The sequence below is a fragment of the Ctenocephalides felis genome, unplaced genomic scaffold (assembly GCF_003426905.1).
Source record: "Ctenocephalides felis isolate EL2017-DRISC unplaced genomic scaffold, ASM342690v1 CF-g0.4_SCAFFOLD_03572, whole genome shotgun sequence".
Lineage (NCBI taxonomy): Eukaryota > Metazoa > Arthropoda > Insecta > Siphonaptera > Pulicidae > Ctenocephalides > Ctenocephalides felis.
The window spans coordinates 36592622-36616685 of NW_020539726.1; the positions used below are offsets into that span (position 1 = coordinate 36592622).

At 27.7% G+C, this 24064-nt stretch overlaps 1 protein-coding gene across 1 annotated transcript in view; it reads right to left on the minus strand.

The window, feature by feature from the left end:
• Positions 1-8079: 8079 nt before the first annotated feature.
• LOC113388442 (28S ribosomal protein S29, mitochondrial-like) overlaps positions 8080-24064 on the minus strand; it is a 46500-nt gene continuing 30515 nt past the window's right edge. The window contains exons 3-10 of the mRNA XM_026625819.1: positions 19223-19335; positions 17340-17444; positions 17096-17204; positions 14536-14628; positions 14304-14440; positions 14058-14218; positions 8503-8644; positions 8080-8421 (exon numbers count right to left, since the gene is read on the minus strand). Of these exons, the coding sequence (XP_026481604.1) occupies positions 8137-8421; positions 8503-8644; positions 14058-14218; positions 14304-14440; positions 14536-14628; positions 17096-17204; positions 17340-17444; positions 19223-19335 (1145 nt within the window). The 3' untranslated portion in view covers positions 8080-8136. The remainder of the gene's footprint in view (positions 8422-8502; positions 8645-14057; positions 14219-14303; positions 14441-14535; positions 14629-17095; positions 17205-17339; positions 17445-19222; positions 19336-24064) is intronic.

The following is a 24064-nucleotide window of genomic DNA, read 5'->3' on the forward strand; positions in this document are numbered from 1 at the left end:
ATTTTGCAATGTCAAATAAATGAACTACATTTGTTTTACAAATTTGTATTCATTTTGTTTTACATCAGCACAAAAATTTTTTAACACAAATGCATTTTTTCCAAATATTTTTAAACGTAATTATCATTTCACTCTGCATATACAGAAAACAATAAATGTTTCAACAGGATCCCAAAAAAATTAAAAGTAATCCAATCCAAATTATGGACTGTACCGCAAGACCATACATTCATAATATGTCATAGCAACTATGATAGGTTCTAAGGGCATGGACAAACATCAATCGGCTGCATCAATTGGAGAAGCAAGTATTACAATAAAATTTCTTGAATAAAGTTGACCCTTGTAGAACCAGAATCAGGAGGTAGTCACTTACCAAATTGATGGTACTAATAATCCACGAGAAACATCCTCTAATGGTGATCTATGTAGAACCAGAATCAATCGGTAGTTATGAACCAAATTGATGGGTTTTTAGGACAATGATGAAAAAAATATGACACCAGAAACTTGGTGAGCATACACTCCAAATAAGGTAGTCTTTAATAATCCACGAGAAATCTCTACTAATGGTGATCCTTGTAGAACCAGAATCAATTGGCAGTGATGAACCAAATTGATGGAGGATTATCCAAAAAATTACATCAGGAACATGGTGAAGGCAATCTATGGCACACACCAAATGATCTTTTGTTTGTCTAATAATCGTCTAATGGTGGTGCACGTGGAACCAGACTCAAGAAGAAATCATTCACCAAATTGATGGGTTCTCTGGTAGATGATCCGTTATATGACATCAGGAACTTAGTGATCACAAACTATAGACTCGACTACGATGATTCATGCAGAACCAAAATCAAGAAGTAATCACTTACCAAATTCAAGGGTTCTCAAAAGTACAATCCAAAACCTGATTGGGTGAGCAAACTATCCTAGAAATCTGACTCCTTTGTTCCAAATGAAGAAGTACAACCACAACCACAAGAAGGTTTTCTGGTAGATTTTATAAGGGATCTTGGTACTTCTGGATGGAGCAGCCTTTGGTGTGGAGTTCGAAAGATTAAATACGATTATTTGAATTCACACTCGTAGTAATTGGGTCTGTCGAAGATTTAAGAAGACTTTATGTTTCAGGAATCAAATGAATATACATAATCGTTGATTAGATGAATTCTTGCCTAACAATAATTGGGTCCATCGAAATTTAAGGTTAAAAGACTTCATGTTTCAGGAATTAATATATTAACTTGTTGATTTTATAAAGGATCTTGGTTACCTCTGGGTGGAGCAGCTCTTGGTGTGAAATTCAGAAGATTAATTTTGATTAGATGAATTCTTTCCTGACGATAATTGTGTCCTTTAAGTCGACGGAAGTTGTTGGAAGTTTCCAAAGCAATCGGCAGTAACAGGTTTTCCATTGAATTTTCACCCTTGTCATCAATTTGCTATGGGGGTAGCAAATTGATAGATATCCTTTTTTGTCTAAGGCAAAGTACACACGGTCAATTGCAATGTCAAGTGTCTTGGAAAACAACTGTTTTGCGAAGACTTCCAACAACCTAGAACTATTAAATTAAACATTTTTACATTGGATACATTTTATGTAAATACAGTGAAGAATTATGTGAGTTTTACTACCCTAGGGTATTCTACCCAAAAATTTCTAGTTTTATATTACTTCCATTGACTATTTATATTTATACAATTTTTTATACATTAGACAAGAACAAAAAAAGGAGAGAAGTACTATTAAATAAATTAACTGTAATTAATTTTTATGTATTTTTGAACCAGGAATTAAAAAAGAAATTACTACAATTTTATTTGTATTTACTTATTTTTATATTTTTGTTTTGATAATAAATATAGTTCTTACCTATTGGTTTTAGTATCAGTGTGTTTTTTAGCGGATTTAACTTTACAATTTGGAAAATTTTGGTTACAATTTGGTTTCATTAAATTTTGTCCAAAATTTTATTTTTTATAAATGTGTTTGATGACTTGTTAGCGTTCTTTTGTTTTTGTATAAAAATTATATGGGCGCTTTAGATGAGGGAATTTAGGTTTTATACATTTGTTTGGGCATAAAATTTAAATTAGTGGTGTATGGCATCGTGCCTTAAGGAAAATTGCTGGAACTTTCTGCAGTGTAATGAAATATTCGTGGAACATTGTTGAATATTTATAAGATTTATATAAACTGAATTGCAAAGTTGAAAATATTTGCTTAAAGTATATGAGTGAGCTTTAGAACTTTATCCAAAATTAAAATAAAAATCTGAATTATTTGCGATACATAAAAAAATTGAAAAAAAAATAAACTGATTTTTTTTCCAAAAGCAATTATTTTGTCAAAACAAGCAGAAAGTATTTCAAATCAGATGCTTAGTTCTCTCAAAAACTGCTATTTTTTGCCCGTTTAGCTTCGGATATCCAAAACAACTGAACCTACCTTTGCCAAAAACTAATCACCTCTTCTCCCCATCATTACGAATTGAATGTTTTTTAGATCATTTAAATCCGATACTCCGTTCTCTTGAAAACACGATTTTTATTTTCTGCACTCTTTGCTCCGTATCTCCGTAACAGCTGAACCTGCCTTTGCCAAAAACTAATCAGCACATCTCCGTATCAATAGGGATCGAATGTTTTTTAAACCATTCAAATCGGTTGATCCGTGCGCCCGAAAACGTGGACGAAAAAAATGTTCAGAAACATTTAAAACGTAAAGATATGCAAAAAATCGAGATTTTGAGAGAACGGAGTATCCGATTGGAATGATCTAAAAAATATTCAATTTGTAATGATTGGGAGAAGTGGTGGTTAGATTTTGGCAAGGGCAGGTTCAGCCGTTTAGGAGATACCGAGCTAAATGTGCAAAAAATTGTAGTTAAGCCTCCGATTTGAATTATTCAAAAAACTTTTTGCTTGTTTTGACTAAACATTCTTATTTAAATTTGTTTTCTCAAATTTTTTATATATCTTAAATAATTAAGACTTTAATTTTAATTCTGGCTAAAGTTCTACACATCATTTATATACTTTAAATAAATAATTTTAACTTAGTAATTCAGTTTATATAATTCTTATAAATATTAGACGATATTACAGTATTTATAATAATCTATTCAAAAACATTTAAAATTTCTCGAACATTTCATTACACTGCAGAAAGTTCCAGCAATTTGCCTTAAGGCACGATGCCATACACCACTAGTTTGAATTTTATGCTCACAAAGTGAACAACAAATGCATAAAACCTAAAATTTCCTCATCTAATATGCTCATATAATTTTAATTCAAAAACAAAAGAATACCATCAAGTCGTCAAAACACATTTATAAAAAATAAATTTTGGACAAAATTTAATATGAAACCAAAATTTTCCAAATTGTACAGTTAAATCCACTAAAAAAACACCGATACTAAAACCAAAAGGTAAGATCAAAACAAATACATAAAAAATAAATACAAATATAATTGTGGTAATTTAGTTTTTAGTTCCTGGTTCAAAAATACATAAAAATTAAATACAGTTAATTTATTTAATAGTAATTTTCTTCTTTTTTTGTTCTTGTCTAATGTATAAAAAATTATATAAATATAAATAGTCAAAGAAAGTAATATCAAACTAGAAATTTTTGGGTAGAATACCCTAGGGTAGAAAAACTCACACATAATTCACTGTATTTAGATAAAATGTATCCAATGTAAAAATGTTTATTTAATAGTTCTAGATTGTTGGAAGTCTTCACAAAACAGTTGTTTTCCAAGACACTTGTCATTGCATGTGTACTCTGCCTTAGACAAAAACAAGATGTTCATCAATTTGCTACCCCAAATAGCCAATTGATGACGACAAGGGGAAAACCTGTTACTTCCAAATAGATTTTGGAAACTTCCAACCACTTCCATCTACTTAAAGGACACAATTATCGTCAGGAAAGAATTCTTCTAATCAAAATTAATCTTCTAAATTTCACACCAAGAGCTGCTCCACCCAGAGGTACCAAGATCCTTTATAAAATCAACGAGGAAGTATATTCATTTGCTTCCTGAGACATAAATTTAATCTTCGATGGATCCAAATTATTGTTAGGCAAGAATTCATCTAATCAAAATTAATCTTCTAAATTTCACATCAAGGGCTGCTTCATCCAGAGGTACAAAGATCCTTTAAAAAATCAACGAGGTAATATATTCATTTCTGAAACATGAAGTCTTTTAACCTTAAATTTCGATGGACCCAATTATTGTTAGGCAAGAATTCATCTAATCGAATATAATATTTTGCACTCTACAATAAAAGGGCTGCTCCATCCAGAGGCACCAAGATCCTTTATAAAATCAACGAGGTAATATATTCTTTCCTGAAACATGAAGTCTTTTAACCTTAATCTTCGATAGACCCAATTATTGTTAGGCAAGAATTCATCTAATCAACGAGGAAGTATATTCATTTATTTCCTGAAACATGAGGTCTTTTAACCTTAAACTTCGATGGACCCAATTATTGTTAGGCAAGAATTCATCTCATCAAATTTAATCTTTTGAACTCCACACCAAAGGCTGCTCCATCCAGAAGTACCAAGATCCCTTATAAAATCTACGAGAAAACCTTCTTGTGGTTGTGGTTGTACTTCTTCATTTGGAACAAAGAAGTCAAGTTTCCAGTATAGTTTGCTCACCCAATCAGATTTTGGATTGTACTTTTGAGAACCCTTGAATTTGGTAAGTGATTACTTCTTGATTTTGGTTCTGCATGAATCATCGTAGTCGAGACGACAGTTTGTGATCACCAAGTTCCTGATGTCATATATTGGGTCATCTACCAGAGAACCCATCAATTTGGTAAATGATTTCTTCTTGAGTCTGGTACCACGTGCATCACAATTAGACGATTATTAGACAAACAAAAGATCATTTGGTGTGTGCCATAGTTTGCTTTCACCATATTCCTGAAGTAATTTTTTGGATAATCCTCCATCAATTTGGTTCATCACTGCCAATTGATTCTGGTTCTACAAGGATCACCATTAGAAGTTGTTTTTCGTGGATTACTGACTTCTTCAGTTGGAGTGTATGCTCACCAAGTTCCTGATGTCATTTTTTCATCATTGTCCTGAAAACCCATCAATTTGGTTCGTTACTACTGATTGATTCTGGTTCTAAGTAGATCACCATTAGAAGATATTTCTCGTGGATTATTAGTACCATCAATTTGGTAAGTGACTACCTCCTGATTCTGGTTCTACAAGGGTCAACTTTATTCGGGAGATTTTATTGTAATACTTGTCTTCTCCAATTGATGCAGCCGATTGATGTGTCCATGCCCTTAGATCCTATGATAGTTTGCTATGTCATATTTTGAATGTATATCTTGCGGTACACTTTATAAATTTGGATTGGATTACTTTTATAATTTTTTTCGGGATCCTATTGAAGAATTTATTGTTTTCTGTATATGCAGAGTCAAATGATGATTACGGTAAAAAAATTTGGAAAAAAATTCATTTGTGTTAAATAATTTTTGTGCTGATGTAAAAACAAAATGAATAAAAATTTTGTAAAACAAATGTAGTACATCATTGCTATTTGATAATTGTCAAAATTGAGTAAACAAAATCTATGTCTTGTTTTTCGAAAATAAAATTTATCATTTTACATATTATTATATAACTAACTAGCAAACCCGACGAACTCCGTTTCGCCACCAGATGGTTTCGTGAGAAAGATGAAGAAATTTTTTGTTTGTTTTATATTTGAAAAGGAAAAATTTGATTTTATTATACAACAGTAATGAATTTATTTCGATTACAAAATGAAGTTTGTTTTTTAGTTGAACTTCTCTAAGTAAATGAAAGTGAATCCGCAAATTATCCGTTTCATTGAAGTGCTCTTTGGTAAACCACATTTTTTGTTTTTTGGTCTGATGTTAACACAAACAAAGCGGATGGTTTCCCGACTCGTAAACATGTAACGTATAACTGCCCATGTGAAACACAATGATTTTCTAAATAATCTATTTGAAATTTATCCCGCAAACACTAAGCGATTGGCCTTGCGACTTGTTATTGCAAACTAGAAATTGCAATCGTTTGAAGTCAAACGGAAGACCAATCGGAATCATTGGTATGCCACCAAATCGCCAGCAATGTTTGATTGAATGGTGGAATTCAGTGCGTGTACATCATTATTCTTTCCGGCAAGAATTGCTCGTTGACTTAACCAAGCATAATTCTGATAATTCTCACTAATGTCATTACTCGAATTTTTAATTACGGTGCGTGAAGTTCCAGCAGCTTGCATTAAGGCACAATGCCATGCACAACTAATTTTCTTAGCTATAAACCTTGCGGAGACCTTTCCAACGAATGCAAAATTGTCGAAATCGGTTTGTGCGTTCTGGAGTTATTTCGTCAGGAAGGAAAACCCGACTTATTTTTATATATATAAAAGATTATAACTAATTAATCTTTATGCATTTATATTCTAACTTTACTAACTATATGAATCAATGTTGAAAAATCATGTAAATTAATTTCCCATTGTTTTTTCAAACGTGGCGGCATGTTCGAGCCTCACAAATTTTATTAATCCATCTCTCTCTACCAGACATAACTAGTTGGTATTGGTATTTAGCCTTGAGGTAAGTTACATGAACTTCCCGATATGTGTAAATAATCGACTTAATCAATAAGAAATATATTAATTTATGAGTGATTAAAAGTATTTCGAGTGGATTTATTACACATAATTGAAAATGAACGAACGAATACCTTAACTCGGAGTATTCTCTTAAAGCAAATTTTCACAAATTGATAATTTTTATAATTGAACCAGTTTTTTGTAGGAATTTAATAATTTAGTATGTTCATTAAGACCAAGTACTCTATCGTTAAACCAAGTAAATCGTATAATTTTAATTTTAACAAACGTCAACAAAACTACTCATTTTCTCAAACTTTGATGAATTTTTTAAAATTAAACTACTTGTCGTAAGACCATATATTTCAGTAAGTTCTATAAGATCATGATATATATCGCTAAAAAAGTTCCATAAAAATCGGCTTAAATTTTTTTTTCAACAACGAATTACAAGAAAACGGCTCGATTGATCTTTACCTAAAACTAATCAGCATCAATCCCAATGATATCTTTCGGACAGTTTTTGATTTTTTAAAATCGATTCGGTAGAATGAGCTTAAATGTGGACGAAAAGTTTAACACTTTTTTTTAAATTATAAAGAAACGGCTTGGCAGATCGTCGCGCAAAATTGATAAAAGCTAGTCCTCATCGAGATACATCGAATGGCATTTAAATTTTTGAAATCAGTCCAGCAGTTCGGTTGAGGCGTTTTTGAGAAAATGTCGATGAAATGTATGATTTTGACAGATGCCAAAAAAAATATACTAATTTTTGCAAACTTTGACGAATTTTCAAAGCTAAACCAATAGCCGCAGGGCCGTAATATTTTAATATGATCTAGAAGACTATGGTATCTACCGTCAAAAAAAAAAATAAAAATCGTCGAAATTTTTTATTAACACTTTATTACAAGAAGACGGCCCGGCCGATCTTCACCAAAAACTAATCAGCACGATTCCTAACCAATATCTTTCGAACGAATTTTCAGAATCGATTCAAAATTGCGGGCTAAAACGTGGACGAAAAGTTTAACACTTTTTTTAAATTATAAAGAAATGTCTCGGCCGATCGTCGCACAAAACTAACAAACGATAGTTCTCGTCGAGATACATCGAATGGCTTTTAAATTTTTGAAATCGGTCCAGCGGTTTTTGAGAAAACGGCGATTTACGGTAAAATATCGGTTCACACACACAGATACACATATGCATACTTTTTCCGAATTTGGTCTCATTCGATTCAGAACGGCTTGAGAAAACATAAAATAAGCGAATCGGATTTTTTGATGAAAACATAATTACTTCTCCTTCTGAAAGCTAATAATTTTATTGTTATATAATGTTATACCTTTTGCACCTACATTAGATTAGTACGACCTCACTAAACAGGGATTTGTGATAGGAAGGTGGAAATTTAGGGCTCCATGTTTTTCAAACAATATTATTCTCAATACTATACTATATTATATATTTAATTACAAAATAAATCTACAATGGCCCACACATCTCCATCAATCTATAAGGATTACAACCGCTCATAAAATGCAGTTCTTTTTCGGCCTGCGAATCTTGCGTCTGCAACCACAGTCTGTCCCTATAGTATTGCATAACACTTGCAAATTCTTTATCATTATAACCCTTTATTTCCACTGGAATAAAAGGGTCTAGATGCTCAAAACCTTCTTTACCCAGAAGATATCTTGGTAAATGTGATTCTTGGCTTTCTTTGGGCACCGCGTGCTGGTCTACGATTACTACCGATAAACCATTACACTAAAAAAAAATTACATTAAAAAATTAAAAAAATGAGAAAAGAATTATGTTATTGGGTGGTTTATTATTATTTTTTCTTACCCAATCGAAGTTGGTGATGTCTAAGAATGGAGTGGTTATCGTAACTTTTGCCGGCGGTACAAATTGTTTATTGTCGCCTTTTATTATCGAATGTGTGTGCCAAAGTGCATTGTAGCCGTCGATTGCCACAAATGTTTTGCACCTAAAATATTAATTATATTGAATTGTAAATTAAAGAAATTTATATTTAAAAAAAAGAGATGTTGTATAGGATTACAAAAAAAAAGAGTGCGCGTAAGGATCACACGCGATGAAGTAAAACTTATTTGCAATTATATTGTAGCAAATTTAAGTTGAGTAAAAATAAATACATCATATAAAAATTTTGAATAAGGTTTATTAGTAAATATGGTAACACTCGTGATGCACACATTTATTAGTGTCGTCAATCATTATACACATTTATATAAAGATAAATTATAAATTATAATTTATGATTACATTAAAAATATGTACAATATTTACAAACAATATGTAATCAAAGTCGTACTTGAAATATGACATGATCGTTTTAAAGTAATTGCTGATTAATAAATTCTATAATATTCATTTACACAGTGGATTATGTTAAACAACGCCTAAACAAATATTGTTTTGCAAATTAACTCATCCTGTAACAATTGTGTTTGAAGAACTCATGTAATTAAAATTAACATACATTCATTTACTGTTTGTATTTTTTTACTTTTTCGCTGACGATATAATCTCATTCCTTGAACAGCTGTAATATCCGTCTTGCCTAACAAATTGAAGCCATACTTTTTATATTTGTTTTATTTATCAAGCCCTTGCACATAGCTTGAGATCTATGAATCATTTCTTTTTTATGTGAACGTTAATGCAATGATCATCATCAATAATACGAGGTAATATAAATTATCATTATTAATGTCAACAGGCACATTTATAATTTGGCCAAACATTCCAAATTGTCCATTTGCATGTCGCAATCGTCTAATTTGCATGAAAACACAACTAGGTGAAATTAACCTTTCAGATTACAGTATCTAGTTTAGGTAGATAATTTGTTATAGGTGGAAATACACAAACCCGTTAAACTTACACAAAGTGGGAATTTTACCCGAATTTAATATCTTTCGACAAGTTTGACATCCAACCTGATTATTTTATCCAACCTAACCCATGTCGCGCCTAAAGAAGTTTTACTTCAAAAACCTTTAAAAAGCATATTATGTCTTTATAACGAAATAATTGATAGTCATACAAATATAAAATGATGTCTCATGAATTAATTAATTGTGATGAATCAATTTATTTGATTATATTGTTATTGATCCAATTTTTGCCATATTTTTATAATAATTATTATATATAATTATGTCTACTAAGTATTTGATTTAATTACTTCAGTATACAATTTGAAAAATTAATGTAAAAACATATAAAAAATGATAAATTTATTATCTGATTCGAAACTATCTATATGTAATATATAAGAAACAATAAATGGTGACTGATTTTAATATTATTCCACATTATTATTATGTATATGTACCTATATGTATCTTTACATATTAAATGTATATAAATTCTAGGTCTAATATATTTCATATAAATATAAAATGATGTCTCACGAATTAATTAATTGTGATGAATCAATTTATTTGATTATATTGTAGACATTTAAGTGATCCGATTTTTGCCATATTTATAATAATTATTATATATATTATGTCTACTAAGTATTTGATTTAATTTACTTCAGTATATCAAATTTGAAAAATTAATGTAAAAATATATAAATGAAATGATAAATTTAAATTATCTGATTCGAAACTATCTATAAATGTAATATATTAGGTTGTCAAATATCTCCCTTCCGCTTTTTTGCTCTTGGTTTATAATACAAAAAGGCGAAAGGGAGATATTTGACAACCTTAATAAATGGTGACTGATTTTAATATTATTCAATATTATTATTATGTATATGTACCTATATGTATCTTTACATATTAAATGTATATAAATTATAGGTCTAATATATTTCATATATTTTAACTAGTAAACCATAGGAAAATACTATAAAACTACAAGACAAAATTAACAAGAAGGTTGTACTAAGTAGAGAAAATACTAAAGTCTGCATTTGAAGTATGGGTTAATCAAAATTTTGATATCCGAGCGTATATAACAATTTTTACTAGAATTTAGTAAATTTCATCTAGTTTTTGCTAATGTATTAAAATTATAATGTCCTAGAAGAAAATTAAAAGGTATTTGAAGAACAGTAAAAAAATGTTCTAAATCCATATATGTATGTAATGCAAATTATGAAGGTGTTAATGTTACGTATTGCAAAATACGTGTTATTCAAAATTTTGATATTCGAGTATATATAATAAGTTTAACTAGATTGTAGTAAATTTTATCTAGTTTTTACTAATTTAAACAAATTTGAATGTCCTGGAAGAAAATTAAAAGTTATTTGGAGAAACGTAAAAAATGTCCTAAATCCATATATGTAATGTGAGTTAAGAAAATACTAAAGTCTGCAATTCAACTACGAATTATTCAAACATTTTATATAAAAGTGTATATAACAGTTTATACCAAATTTTAGTAAATTTTATCGAGATTTTACTAATGTAAACAAATTAAGATATTCGGAATGAAAATTTTGAGTCGTTTTAAGCAATGTAAAAAAATGTCCTTGCTAGTTAATAAGGTACTTTTTCTATTTCTATTCTATGTCTTATTTGATCGTCAGTAGAGTCCTTTTTAAATTCTGTCACATATTTCAGTCTTTCTTTATTTGAGCTTGCTAAACAAAAAATTAATCTTTTAATTTTGTCTCTTATTTATTGTCTCTTATCTTATTTTTGTCTCTTTGATAGTCAGTAAAGTCCATTTTTTATTTTATGTTTTTTCCATTTCAGTTGGCTGAATAGAAGTCATTTTTAAATTTGGTCTTGTATTTCAATTTGATGGTTAGTAGAGTCCTTTTTTATTTCATTTTGTTTTACTTTCAATTTGCTAGTCGGTAGAGTTCTATTTCTATTCTATGTCTATTATATATTTTATCAGAATACTAAAGTCTGCATTTCAACTACAAATTATTCAAAATTTTGATATCCAAGTGTATATAACAGTTTTTACTAGATATTAGTAAATTTTATCTAGTTTTCACTAATGTAAACAAATTATAATATAGTAGAAGAAAATTAAAAGTTATTTGAAAAAAAAGCAAAAAAATGTCCCAATTCCATATAATTCAAATTATCAAAATACTAAAGTCTGCATTTCAACTACAAATAATTCAAAATTTTGATATCTAACAAGGAGAACCCGCGCATTGCTCGTCTCGGATTTTGATGAAATTTGGCACAGTTGTAGGTTCTATGCCCAAACTGACTGTGGTAAAACATTAGAGGCCTATGAAAAGCGGTTTAATTATAAAAATTAATTAAAGTTTGCATTTTAGCAGCGCGCTATACCATAGCGCTACACATAGCTCGCAACGTGCACAATTATCAGTTGAGTCGTAGTTTAGTGGTAGAGTGACCGAACTCTCATTTTTGCGTATGCTTATGCGTATCGTCGGAGGATCGAATCCCGTTCATGTTAACTTTTTTTTAAATATTTTTAATTCAAATTTATAATTGCATGAGTAAATAATATTAAAGTTTTCGTGAGTTTTTAATTAATTTCATATTTTTCGTTAAATATTCTATAGTAAAATGCTCTGTAACGTCTGTATTAAATTGATGTAACACCTGAAACATAATAATTTCATATAAAAAAACAGCAATAACAAGGAAGAAAAAATGTAATTTATTTGCATATATTAACTACTTTAAGGTTTACAATTGGCGGGATGGTACTTATCATAGAAAGAAGAAAAACATAAAAATAAATTGCAATGAGCACATTTCATAAACATTTTTCACAAACGACGGTTTCCGGAAAACATACTTGATTCACAATAAAAAGAACTCTCTTGTATTAGCCAGTTTGCTTGCAAACCAAGCATATTGGATCATATTCTGAAAAATATGCGCAGTAAACTGATGATGAATTAGAGAATGTATCCTCAAGGCATCTTCCCTTCTGTTTAGTTCTCTTTCTAATTGCCTAATTCGGTAACAATTTTGAATTTTCTTCATAAATAACTTCACCTGTCTGTAGAAATAAACGTCACAAGGCTGGCAGTATGGTGTGCAATGGGGTGATATTATTTCTACTGTACTGGTTCGTTGCCCTAGATCGTTTGTAAAATTATTATTGAAAAGTGATGGATCGAAGTTTGACCACCCCAAGAATCTAATATTAATAAAAATTTCTCCCTTTTAACATATGGCTTAAGAACATTATCAATAAATATCAATAAATATGAAAAAAGTTCCTTCGTCATTTTACCGCTTTTCGACGCAGTCACACAAATATTTTTGAATTCGTGTTCATATTTTTGAACATCAATTTGAACTTTTGGTCCAAACTGACCGCTCGGCTCGCGCATATATAAAAATACTTTGGGCAGTTGTAAACCTTAAAGTAGTTAATATATGCAAATAAATTACATTTTTTCTTCCTTGTTATTGCTGTTTTTTTTATATGAAATTATTATGTTTCAGGTGTTACATCAATTTAATACAGACGTTACAGAGCATTTTACTATAGAATATTTAACGAAAAATATGAAATTAATTAAAAACTCACGAAAACTTTAATATTATTTACTCATGCAATTATAAATTTGAATTAAAAATATTTAAAAAAAAGTTAACATGAACGGGATTCGATCCTCCGACGATACGCATAAGCATACGCAAAAATGAGAGTTCGGTCACTCTACCACTAAACTACGACTCAACTGATAATTGTGCACGTTGCGAGCTATGTGTAGCGCTATGGTATAGCGCGCTGCTAAAATGCAAACTTTAATTAATTTTTATAATTAAACCGCTTTTCATAGGCCTCTAATGTTTTACCACAGTCAGTTTGGGCATAGAACCTACAACTGTGCCAAATTTCATCAAAATCCGAGACGAGCAATGCGCGGGTTCTCCTTGTAAGTCTATATAACACTTTTTACTTGATTTTAGTAAATTTTATGTAATTTTCAATGATATATAGAAAACGAAGTGTCTTGGTTAAAATTTACAAGATATTCAAGAAAATGTAAAAAATGTCGAAAATACTAAATATATGTAGCAGTAGAAAAAGAATGTTGCAACAAGTTTTATTCAAAATTTCATTATGTAAGTATATACAACAATTTTTACCAGTTTTTCGTAAATTTTATCTAGTTTCAACTAATGTATACAAATTAAAATGTTTGGAATAAAAATCTTGAATAATTTGAAGAAATTTAAAAAAAAAATGTCCTAAATTCATATATTGCTTTGTATCAAAATACTAAAATAAACAACAAAAAAAAAACAAATCAAGACAAAAACTATTAATTAACTCTTTCATTATCACATAAAAACCGATTTTAAATTTAGCGACACTGAAACAAGTAAAAAAAACCCGAACAAGTCCCCGAAACGGGTATTTTTACCCGCCCCGTTTATACTACTAAAAATACATCATACCTTCCTTCAGTCGAATGTTGTTTTAACTCCTTGAAAAGCACCGATATACATTCACTAGCATATTTAACTCTATTAATACCATGTTCGACAATTGCCATTAATGGAGAATCCTTCGGAGTTATTTCGCGTTTACTCCAAACGTAATCTTTGGAAGTCTTAAGCTACAAAACAGTAAAAACATTCATAAGACATTATCCAAATAATATATATATATATATATATATATATATATAAAATACCACTTACATCTAATTCTTTTAGTAAAGTACTATTTTGTGTCTGAAAATGGAAAAGCCAAGCCGCTGCGTCTATGGGAAGATCCATGAAACCTTCGTGGATAGTTGAGTTGTTGTATTCTTTGGGACGTATAAACCAATTGGGTACTAATTGAAAAATATAGTTAATAAAATATTAAATTATATATATATATATATATATATATATATATTTATTTATTAATTAATTAGTTTTCTCCTACCCCATGGAACATGTACAATAATGAATTTCTTTTCATAAGCATAATGTATGAGGTGAGCCAATGCCAGGGATTTTCCACAACCTAATTTTCCATCTGAAAGAAATAAAATTGTTATAGAAATTGGAAATGTGGAGTACCTTAAGGGACAGTGGTAAGGCCACTATTATATTTATTATATATATATATATATATATATATATATATATATAAATATAAATTCAATTAAAAATAAACAGAGAAATAATAAAATAAAGTAAGTTCTTACAAGAAAATGACAAACTCAAAATTTTGACTTGAAATTTTGATATGAAGTAAAGAATATATTTTAGATACTTTAGTAAATTATAAACTAGAATAAAAAAATAAACTTCTCCTTCAAGAAGTTAATAAATAGTTTTAAAAAAACAAAACAAAAAAATCACTGCTCTTCTGTGAGTCCTAAATAATGATTATAAGAAAATACAACAAGAAATATTTATAATGAAAATAGTATTTGTATATTACAATTTGTGACTTGAAGGAACTCTGTTAAATATAATATATTAATTATCAAAAATATAGGTGAAAACAAATATTGAAGTGTTTAAAATATTATTAAAATTGATGTACCTCAGGGAACAGTTATAAGACCGTTATTATATTTATTATAATAGAAATATAATAAATATAATATAAAATATGATAAATATAATAAATATAATATATATATATATAATAAATATAATATATAAAATAATATATAATATATATAAATTAGGTTACTATATATACATATATAAATATATTGAACAAAATTATATTTTTTTTTTTCATTTATTTAAATTTGTTTAATTGTTTTATTCAATGTTTGAATATTAGCTGGAATGTCTCCTTTTTCAGGAACTATTGATATTTAATAAAAAATATTTTTACAATACATTCATATATTAATTAAATTATCATAAAATTTAAAGAACATACTTTTAACTTTAATAACTACATATTTTCCAAGCAAACATCAAAAAATTATATTTGAAAATAGACCAAAAAATATATCTTAACTTTTTAAAAATTAAATTTTCTATTTCGTTCTCTTAAATTTTTTTGTTAGTTATTATTTATAAGAATGTTTAACAGTTTTTACTAGATTTAAGTAAATCTAATCTAATTTAGGTAAATGAATCATTATGTTCTAAAAGAAAATTGAAAGTTATTTGAAGAAATGTAATAAAATGTCCAAAATCTATATATGTATAGCTAATTATAAGAATACCAAAGTCTGTATTTAAACTACAAATTATTCAAAATTTTAATATCCAAGTGTATATAACAGTTTTAACTAAATTTTAGTAAATTTTATCTAGTTTTTAATAATGTAATTAAATTATAATGTCCTACGAAAAAATTAAAAGTTATTTGAAGAAATTTAAAAAAAAACGTACCAAAACATATAATGTAAATTGTCGAAATACTAAAATCTGTATTTTGACTATGAATTATTCAATATTTCAATATCTAAGTATATATAACAGTTTTTACTCAATTTTAGTAAGTTTTGCCTAGTTTTTACTAATGCATACAAATCATAATATCCCAGAAGAAAATTAAAAGTTATTTGAAAAAATGTCCTAAATTCATATATGTAACACAAATTTTGGAAATACTAAAGTCTGTGTTTCAACTATAAATTATTCAAAATTTTGATACGAAAGTGTATATTACAAGTTTTACTACATTTTAGTAAATTCTATCTAGTTTTTACTAATGTAAATAAATCATTATGTCTTAGAAGAAAATTAAAAGTTATTTGAAAAAATGTACTAAATCCATATATGTGAACCAAATGAGAAACACTTAAGTCTGCATTTCAACTACAAATTATTCAAAATTTTATTATCCAAGTGTAAATAACAGTTACTAGATTCTAGTAAGTTTTATCTAGTTTCTAATAATGTAAACAAATTATAATGTCCTAGAAGAAAATTAAAAGTTGTTTGAAGAAATGTAAAAAATTGTTCTAAATTCATACAATGCAAATTATCAAAATACTAAAGTCTGCATTTCAACTACAAATTATTCAAAATTTCAATATCCAAGTGTATATAACAGTTTTTACTAGATTTTAGTAAATTTTATCTGGTTTTCACCAATATAAACAAATCATAATGCCCCAGAAGAAAATTAAAAGTTATTTTAAAAAAAATGTAAAAAAAAAACGCCCTAAATCCACACATTACTAATTATTCATTGTATTCAAGTGTATAAAAAATGATATGGAAGCTTTTCAACAAAAAAATATAAAAGAACAATTATTATTATAATTTTATTAAATGTTTAATATTATTAGTTTTTATTTAGTGTTATATATTTATATTTATATATATATATATATATATATATATATATATATATATATATATATATATACAAAGCTCTTAATATGCAAATTTTCTCACATATCTTTAGTTTATACTTTGTACACTTTAAAATGTAATTATACTGTATTATTGTCTTGGGTGTTGAATAAATAAATAAATAAATAAATATATAAATAAATAAATAATTTTTATAATTTACTTACACATTACAAATCTCAATGCAGGTTTACTATAATTCATTTTGTCCATATATTCCATTATTTCGATTGTAGGCTCTCTAACCATTAGACAAGCTTCATTAAAAGTTTTCACCTTTTTAATAAAAAACAACAAATAAATTAATAAAATCATATATATATATATTTATATATATATATATATATATATATATATATATACATATATATATATATATATATATATATATATTTGGATTTAAAAAATTACCTGTTTTTGAAATGATTTAGGAAATCCTCCTGTGTTAAATAATTGTTTATGTATACTCGGTTGCATGGTGTAAAAGTGTCCACAATGTGATCTATTATGATTTATCTGCAATAGTAATCAAATGTTACAAAATCATTCAATTAATAAAAATCATAATTGTTAAGTTAAATATTTTGTTCAGTTTTTGCAACTAATTTTATCTTAATTCAAAGCTAATTCTAAGCATTTTAAAAATCATTTGCATTTATACGCTAATATTTTATATCTTATAAATAGTATTTTAATCCAAACTATTTTATTATAGCTTTACTGTTTTTTTATTTTTCATACATAATTAAAAATTAAGTATATTTGTGTGCAATTTTCAAATTTATCTTAGAACTGATAAATTATTTAAAGCTTACTTAAGTAATAATAAATTTATTTATTTAGTAACATTCATAATTGTTTTTTTCCTAAAATAAATATTTATAAGTCAAAAATCTCATTTTTTAAACATACAACCAAAAGAAAGTCACATCTCTTTAAAATATAAAAAATGACAAAAGTATATAGACATTTATAACCAAAAATAAAATTACTATTTAACATAATATAGTTAAAATGTACTGTATTCGATTTCAATATTAATTTTTCAAAAACTTTTGATTATTTCCAAGATTTTTGTCTTTTATTTCCATTAAAAAAATTTTTCTAGCCCATTTTAGTTAGCTAGCAATATAATTTAATAATACAATTTATTTAATGGGAAATATAATAAAATAATATATAATAGTATTTAAAAAAAAAAAAAAAAACTATTGGGACGCATGGCATCGTGCCTTAAGGCAAATTGCTGGAACTTCCCGTTTAACATTTAAAAACTTTAACATTTTTGATAAAAAAATTACTTTGAAAAAATTAGATTTTTGAGAAACTATAAATTTTTGAAAAAAAAAAAATTACTTTATTTGGAAAAGAAATGTATTTTTTTTTAGTTTGAAATATTTTGGAAATTTTGAACTTTTTTTCAAAGCAAATGCATTGCTTTAGCTGCATAGATAGATGCAATATCGAAGCGCGTAAGCGCCGCGTCGCCGCCTAACGCGTAAACATTGGTACGGAACCCATAGGAATGCAAACAAAATTTATACTTATTGTTAAAATCTCTATAAAATATCTGATAATTTGATGTGCATATTACTAATGATCATTTTTGACCGTCAAATGGCTCATTTTTTTACTTTTTCCTCAATATCTCCGAAGTCGTTGCACCTGCCTTTCCAAAAATTCAAACAGTTTTTGATTTAGTCAATACAAGTAAAATGTTTCTTGAATTATTCAAATCGGACGCTCCGTTCTCTTAAAATCTGAGTTACCGTTTTTGGCCCTTTTTGCCCCGTATCTTCGGAACGGCTAGACCTGCCTTCGACAAAATCTAATCAGCACGTCTCCTTATCAATACGAATCGAATGTTTTTTGAATTATTCAAATCGCTTCATCCGTGTTCCCGAAATCGTCGACGAAAGTTTGTATCCACACACATACACACTCACACACACACAAACATCCATTTTTTTTAAGGTATGCCAAAATGTTCAGAAGGTTTTGAAACGTATATATAAAAATTTTCATTTCACTATAACTTGCCCTACGGGAAGTTAATAATTATAAGAAAATACAATTTTGGAAGTAATAAAAACAAATTTTGCAAAAGTAAATACATAATTAACGTAATATAAAGTGATTGTGGAATACATTACACCATGTATTTTTACTATTTTTACTATTCTTACTATTTTTCATTTAACTTTTTGGTATTCAAATTAGCAATAGTATCTATTAGTTGAAAACATCAATACAAATCGCTTAAAGCTTATTAACATATTTAATTAAAATCTTACGGGATTATTTTCTAATGTTCTGAAATCTGCATTTGGACTTGCGGCTGGTTCTGCTAATGTGGACATTGGAGAAACGACACATTGTCGAAGAACTGGCCCTGTACGTCTTAGAACTGAAAAATTCTACAAAAAAAAAAAATATATATATGTATAAATAAAATCATAATAATAAAACACTGTTAGACTTTTTCACTATATTAAAACATTATTAGGATGTAGATATAATATATCGGAATATTATTTGTAAAATGAATCAATTGTAATGGATTTATATTGCGTATTGTTTTTTTTTTGTCGAAGCACTCAAGATATAAAATATAAACTATATAGAGCTGTTTTAAGTATATATATATATATATATATATATATATATAATTCTTTAAATCCATATGTCAACTTTTACTCAAAGTGCTTCAATATAAATAAGCGAGCAAAAATTTGACATTTATGAATAATAATTATATGTATTAACTATAATAATATAAAGCTGACCTTAATTAAATGTTTTATGCTTTAAATATTAATGAAGATCTTAAATTTATGTATTGTTATAAAAAACTTATATATATTTTGTTTACATTTAACATTTTTAGATGTCAAAAGTGAGGTTATGTTATAAGTGCCTTCATATATAAATTTATATATTATATTAATTTATTCATATATATTTAAATTTTATATATATATATATATATATATTAATATATATTTGTGTATATAAAATATATCTAAAATCTTTTAAATTATTATAACATCACATTTTATCTTTTATGTCAAATGCTTCAAAATAAATAATACATATTTTAATACTACAAATTTTAATATTTAATGACACAATACTAACCATAATTATTTATTTTTTTGCTTTAAATATTCATAAACACATTAAACTTATTTATTACGATTATATTTTATTATTCATGTGCAACTTTTAACATTTTTAGACATACAAAAAGTGAGGTTAGGTTATCTAAGTTTGTTCAACATGAATATAGGTGCAGAAATTGCCAATAGATGACACCAGGTTAGACATTTGAAAAATGTATTTTGAATTTGTTAAATTTATTAAATACATTTAAACAAATATAAATTTAATAGTATCATTTTATCTTAAATTGCATGAACTTTCCGATATGTATATTATTAATAATATTTTATAGACTTAAGTTTACTAACAAAAGTGGAGTTAAATTATCAAATTTTGTTCAAAAAATGAACTTAGGTACACAGATTCTCAACAGATGACACCAGGTCAGACATTTTGAAAAATATATTTGAAACTTTTCAAAATTTGAGAAACTTAAAACGAGATGTAGATTATATTTATGAAATATAACTAGGTGTGAGTTACATTTTGCCTTAAGGCAAGTAAATAATATTTTAAAATTTATGTTCTTAAGTATACGTCTATTTACTGTGTATGTCTTAAGACACAGCAATTATTAAGATTTTTTTTTACTTAAACCATTCTTCATAGACCTATAATAATTTAAAATGTATATATCCATTAGGATATTCAAAAATGTTCAGAAGACTTTGTAACAATTTTCATTTTTTGCAACAGTTTTTGAAACATATAATATTTTAATGACGTTTCGGAACTAGTTACGTTCCATCTTTAGGTCATCCGTCAAGAAACATGCTAATAAATAACAATTGAACAAAAACAAAATTTAACCTTTTTACCATTATAATTATCTTACCAAATATTCCATCAATTTTGCTTTTCAAGCTACAAACGTTTCGAATCAACACTTTGTTTCATCATCAGTGCATTCAGATTCCAATTTTCGTTTTCAATAACCAACAAATGGCAAGTTTATAAATTAGCAATTTAATGTGTTATTTAAATTTTAACTTATTCTCATATACGTCGGCAGCAAATTCACTTCAGTTTTAAATCAGCATTTTGTGCAGAATGCATGCAGTGCGCATTGCTGCAATAGTATGAGAGCTGGTGGAAATAATTCTAGACGAAAAAGTAATAGAACAATATTCTGTTCCACTTAGGACATGAAGGCATTATTTGAAATTGAGAAATTATATTGTGAAAACCAATCCAATTCTATTACAACAAATAACACATATCAAACAAACAACTATCTGACTAGGTTCAGTAAAACTTTTAGCTATTTTATCATTGTAAAAATGTGTTTTTTTTTCTATTTTAAAAAAAAAATTGTTACCTGGTCATTTTTACACCATAGGCGGAGTAAAATGGGATAGCATAAACAGATAAAATATCTTATTTTTAATTTAAAAAGGATTTTACAAAATAATAGCTTCATTATTCTACTAATGCACAATATAAATTTCTTGATACATTTTTTACAGAGATAACAAGGTATATAACCTTGATCTGGTATTTTGTCAAAAATATTCATCTGTAGAGTTAAAATAGCTATTTAAATATTGCCTTGTTAAATTGCTTAATTCAACTTGATTTACTTTTTCATTTACTATTTTTTATTATTTAAAGGGCGTCCACTAATCACGCGAGGTTTTTAGGAGGAGTAAGATATCACGAGTAATTATTTTTTATCTGAATTTAAAAAAAAATCAAAATTTTCAGGATAAAATTTCAAAAGAATCGCAAAATTTTCTCGTAACTAAATGTTTGGTGGGATGAGGGGTGGGGCGTTAATTTTGAATATAATCAAGGGGAGGGGGATCTAAAAATCCTCAAAAAATCGATCACGTGATTAATAGACGTCACCTTACACCATTATCAGGGTAAACGTTTAAGTTGGCCTTTTTTTACCTTAATTTTATAGAGAAATGTGTTGAATCTTATTTAAAATTAACAATACATCATATAAAACAATTAAATAACATATACTTAAATATTATATTAAAGTCTCGTAAACTAAACAACAGTGCTCAGCTGACGACCACAAGAACTAACAACGAAAAAATACTTTTGTTTGGGAATATCAAACAACAGTGATGTCATAAAAATTAAAGTCATGGCTGGTTATACATCTTTTGCCTTCTACTTTCAAATATTATTGTTAAATAAACCTGAACTCTACTTGTTTTAGAGATATCGGTGGTGGACCTTTAATCCCCGCTTTGCCCTATTATGGCAAGTTTATCCTTATTTAAGTTTCATACATTTTAAAAATTTCTACGGTTACTCGTCAGTAGAGTTTTTTTTCTCAAAAACACTTCAATATTATATATTTTACAAATTTTTAAAGTTGCACGCCAGTAGAGTCCATTTCTGTCATTTAAATTAATTACTACACAGTAGAGTTTTTGTGTCATTAAAAATAATTATTTTAGTAATTTTTATTCTCGGAAACAAGTTTGCTAGTCAGTAGAGTCATTACACTTCACTGCTTTGATATTCAAGATGCTTGTCAGTAGAGTTCTTTCTCTATTAAAATTTTACATTTTACTAACTTGTGCCCAATTTACGGACTATTAGGCCTATTCTCGGTAACACTTTAGTTTAAAGTTTTAGTTTTTTAGTTTAAAATTTAGGTACTGATGAGTTGCACTTATGTAAATAAAATAGGCGTGAAGTCAAACTAATGTTATTTTGACGTTTATGCTATTTGGAGGTTAGTTGACAGTATCATATCTATATATATATAAATAAGTCGGGTTTTTCTTCCTGACGATATAACTCGAGAACGTACGAACCGATTTCGACAATTTTGCATTCGTTGGAAAGGTCTCGGGCTCCGCAAGGTTTATAGCTAAGAAAATCAGTGGTGCATGGCATCGTACGTTAATTCAAATTACTGGAACTTTACGCACCGTAATTAAAAATTCGAGTAATGACATTAGTGAGAATTATCAGAATTATGCTTGGTTAAGTCAACGAGCAATTCTTGCCGCAAAGAATAATGATGTACACGCACTGAATTTCACCATTCAATCAAAAATTGCTGGCGATTTGGTGACATACCAATGATTCCGACTGGTCTTCCGTTTGACTTCAAACGATTGCAATTTTAAGATCGCCTTGCGTTTGCAATAACAAGTCGCAAGGCCAATCGCTTAGTGTTTGCGGTATAAATTTCAAATAGATTATTCAGAAAATCATTGTTTTTCACATGGGCAGTTATAAAGTTGCCTGTTCACGATTTGGAAAACCATCCGCTTTGTTTGTGTTAACGTCAGACCAAAAAACAAAAAATGTGGTTTACCAAAGAGCACTTCAATGAAACGGATAATTTGCGGATTCACTTTCATTTACTTAGAGAAGTTCAACTAAAAAACACTTCATTTTTGTAATCGAAATAAATTCATTACTGTTGTTTAATAAAATCAAAGTTTTCCTTTTCAAATATAAAACAAACAAAAAATTTCTTCAAACCATCTGGTGGCGATACGGAGTTCGTCGGGTTTGCTAGTCTTATTATAATTCTTCCTCTCACCCAGCCTTTAAACTATTCTCTCATCATGTTCTAGGACGCGGAAAATGAACATAATCTTTAAACCGCGGCCAGAGCTACAAAAATAAACATAAAAATGTCGAAAAAAAAACAAAACAAAAAAAAATGTTTTCCTACAAAATCTGTTGCAGCAACAAGAAACAAAGTGCATACAAAATTATGACCGAGTGTAGTATACGGAAAAAAATAAAAATCGGCGATCAGGAGTCATAAAACGTTGTTACTTTGAAATTATGAGAAGAACAAATTAAAGTTCGTGTCAGCTCGGATCGGCAAAGAGTAAAAAAAAATAAAGGATATAAAAATAGAATTAAATAAGGAACGAAAATGAAATGCAACACGCAAAAGGAATGAAAATTAAAAAGGAGTTCTGCAAAGGAGTTGCGAGTGCAGAATAATAACGAGGAATTTTCTTTATTGTTTTATATGTGGATAA